General features: G+C 41.5%; 1 protein-coding gene across 1 annotated transcript in view; it reads right to left on the reverse strand.

Annotated features, from left to right (window-relative positions):
- The window catches only part of LOC117938294 (probable cationic amino acid transporter), a 4468-nt gene that overhangs the window by 322 nt on the left and 1500 nt on the right, over positions 1–2646 (reverse strand). The window contains exons 2-3 of the mRNA XM_034862816.1: positions 1993–2229; positions 118–335 (exon numbers count right to left, since the gene is read on the reverse strand). Of these exons, the coding sequence (XP_034718707.1) occupies positions 118–335; positions 1993–2229 (455 nt within the window). The remainder of the gene's footprint in view (positions 1–117; positions 336–1992; positions 2230–2646) is intronic.

The following is a 2646-nucleotide window of genomic DNA, read 5'->3' on the forward strand; positions in this document are numbered from 1 at the left end:
TATATACTGTGTATGTAAAAAGAAAAAACAGACTACCACAATAAGACAAGACAGGAAAACAGACTACCACAATAAGACAAGACACCCAAACCATAACAACGTGGTGGAGGATCTCACCCCGGACCATCCGTAGGGCAGGAAGTTCCCCCCCTCCCAGTTGCTGGCGGACAGGAAGAAGAGCCCGGCGATGACCATGAAGACCCAGACCACCAGGTTGACCACGTTCAGGACGTTGTTGAAGACCACGGAGTTGCGCACGCCGAGAGCGACGATGACGGTGACCAGCAGGGCGATGAAGAGGGCCAGCAGGTCTGGGTACGTGTCCTCACCTTTACCTGGGACAGACACACAACACCCTTGAGTACCTGATTTGCATGCTTCACTCGTCAGAGGGACAGTTTATGAACATTTGGGCTCCATATCTTCACTTTGTCCAACACCACATGGGCTTCAGTGCTTTCGAGTGTTGTCCTCTGTCCTACACTGTAAATAATGTCTGAAATCTCCAGATTATTACCTCCAGATTTCACAGTTACACTTCTGCATATGATTTTTACAGCAGAATGCTGTAAAGTACATTACTATTGTGGTTGTTTTTGTTTTGGATTCTCGTCCTCTTCTGGTCCTGTCTTGTGTTTGTATCTTTTCTCCCCGGTGTGGTGTTGTTGGTCCTGTCTGGACATGTGTCTGCTTGCTCTGTTTCCTGTTTTATTTTGAAATCTGGTTTTTGTCTCATCTTGCCTCTAGGTTTACTTCCTGTGTCTTCCCGCTCTTGTGATTACCTGATGTTTTCCACCCGATTCCCTGCGCTGTTAATATTGGCTGAAATCTCCAGTTATTTCCTTCAGATTTCACAGTAACACTGCTGCATATGATTTTACAGTAGAACGCTGTAAAAGGTACATTACAACCTTGTCGCCATGACAAAATCACAGTGGTATAAGTATTACAGTTGAAATCCCAGTAGTCTAAGTATTACTGTAAAACAAATCACAACATAACCACTATAGTACTGTGAAAATAACAGTAAACTACTGTATTTTTACTTTTTTTTAAATCTTATTTTGTGTTTAATTGTTTTGTATTGTACAATGAATACATAAAATACTGGAAATGGAAGTACAGGACCTTTACTGTAAAAGTACTTTACAGGAACTTGCTGCCAATTGTGGCCATAGTTACTGTTAATCTTACGTTAAATTTGTTACAGTCTACTCATAACAGCGTAATTGCAACCTGGTCAGTTTGAACTTCTAGAACTAAGAACTGGGGTGTATTTCTCTTTATTTATTTCCTATTCATTGTCCTGGTTGGGTGCATGTGCACTGTTGTAATGAGCGTTGTTGTTGTTGTTATCTTATCGTTATATATCAAAATGCAAAAAAAGGGAAGATCAATATGACATGAATGACTTCCTACAGTTGGGGGATATAGAAAAATTAAATCAAATATCTGGATATTTTTGACCAAATACTGTATTGTTGGGTTGAAGATTGGTTGCTTTACTAGTTTAACCCTTGTGTTGTCTTTCCCTCCACATGAAAAAAACACTTTGTTGTTCCTATCTCAAGGTTTGTTGTTTTTGGGGGGGGGTTTCAACATTTTTGTTGTTTTTTTATCCCCAAATGTCTTTGTCCCTTTTGATGACGTTTTGTCACTTTATCGACATTTTATCTAGTTCTTCCAAAGTTTTTGACGCTTGCTTCCACAGTTTTTTCCGTAGTTTTTGACGCTTGCTTCCACAGTTTTTTCCGTAGTTTTTGACGCTTGCTTCCACTGTTTTTTCCGTAGTTTTTGTCACTTTTTTCCAATATCTTTTAAGCTTTTTCCCCCCAATGTTTAGTCGCCTTGTCGACGTTTTCAACTTCCCATATTTATGATATAAAAAAATGTGGAAATGGGTCAAATTTGACCCGAGGACAACACAGGCGTTAAAGTTGTTAATGAGCTCTTAAACGTGCTGAGAAACGAGCCAGTGCGGGCCGTACTGACCGAGTCCTCTGAGCGTGCCCAGGTGTGTTATCATGTAGTTGCTGATGCTGTGATTGGCCAGGGAGTCGAACATGCTGCTGAGAGCCGACGCCCCGGCGGCCGTGCCGATCAGATACTCCAGGATCAGGTTCCAGCCGATGAAAAACGCCACAAACTCCCCGACCGTCACGTAGCTGTAGGTGTAGGCCGAGCCGGTCGTCTTCGGGACGCGGACGCCGAACTCTGCGTAGCACACACCTGACGACAGAAAAACAACAATAAACGTCTTTAGCCCTCCCGTCGTCCTCGGGGCAAATCTGACCCCTTTAAAAGATGTCTGTATCTGAAATATTCAGTTTCTTTTTAACCAAAATTACCACTAAAAATTGATTGGATTCCTTCCAACGCTCTTTGCAAATACAACTGATCACTTTCATTCCTCTGATCTCAACTATTAGTCAAAATAAGTCAGATTTTCTGCTTTTTTAACTCAGATATTAGATCTAATTCAATATACATGACTACTTTTTGGACTTCATGGTCGTTAATGAAAACGTAGTGAAAAACTAGTAAAATGGTGTTAGTGAAAATTAAACAAAAAGTCTGAAAAAGGAACGAAAATGACAAATTTTTGCCTGTTTTTTTAACCGGGGGGCGGAGGGGGGGGGGGGGGGG

This window comes from Etheostoma cragini, chromosome 22 (genome assembly GCF_013103735.1).
Source record: "Etheostoma cragini isolate CJK2018 chromosome 22, CSU_Ecrag_1.0, whole genome shotgun sequence".
NCBI classification, from domain to species: Eukaryota; Metazoa; Chordata; class Actinopteri; order Perciformes; family Percidae; genus Etheostoma; species Etheostoma cragini.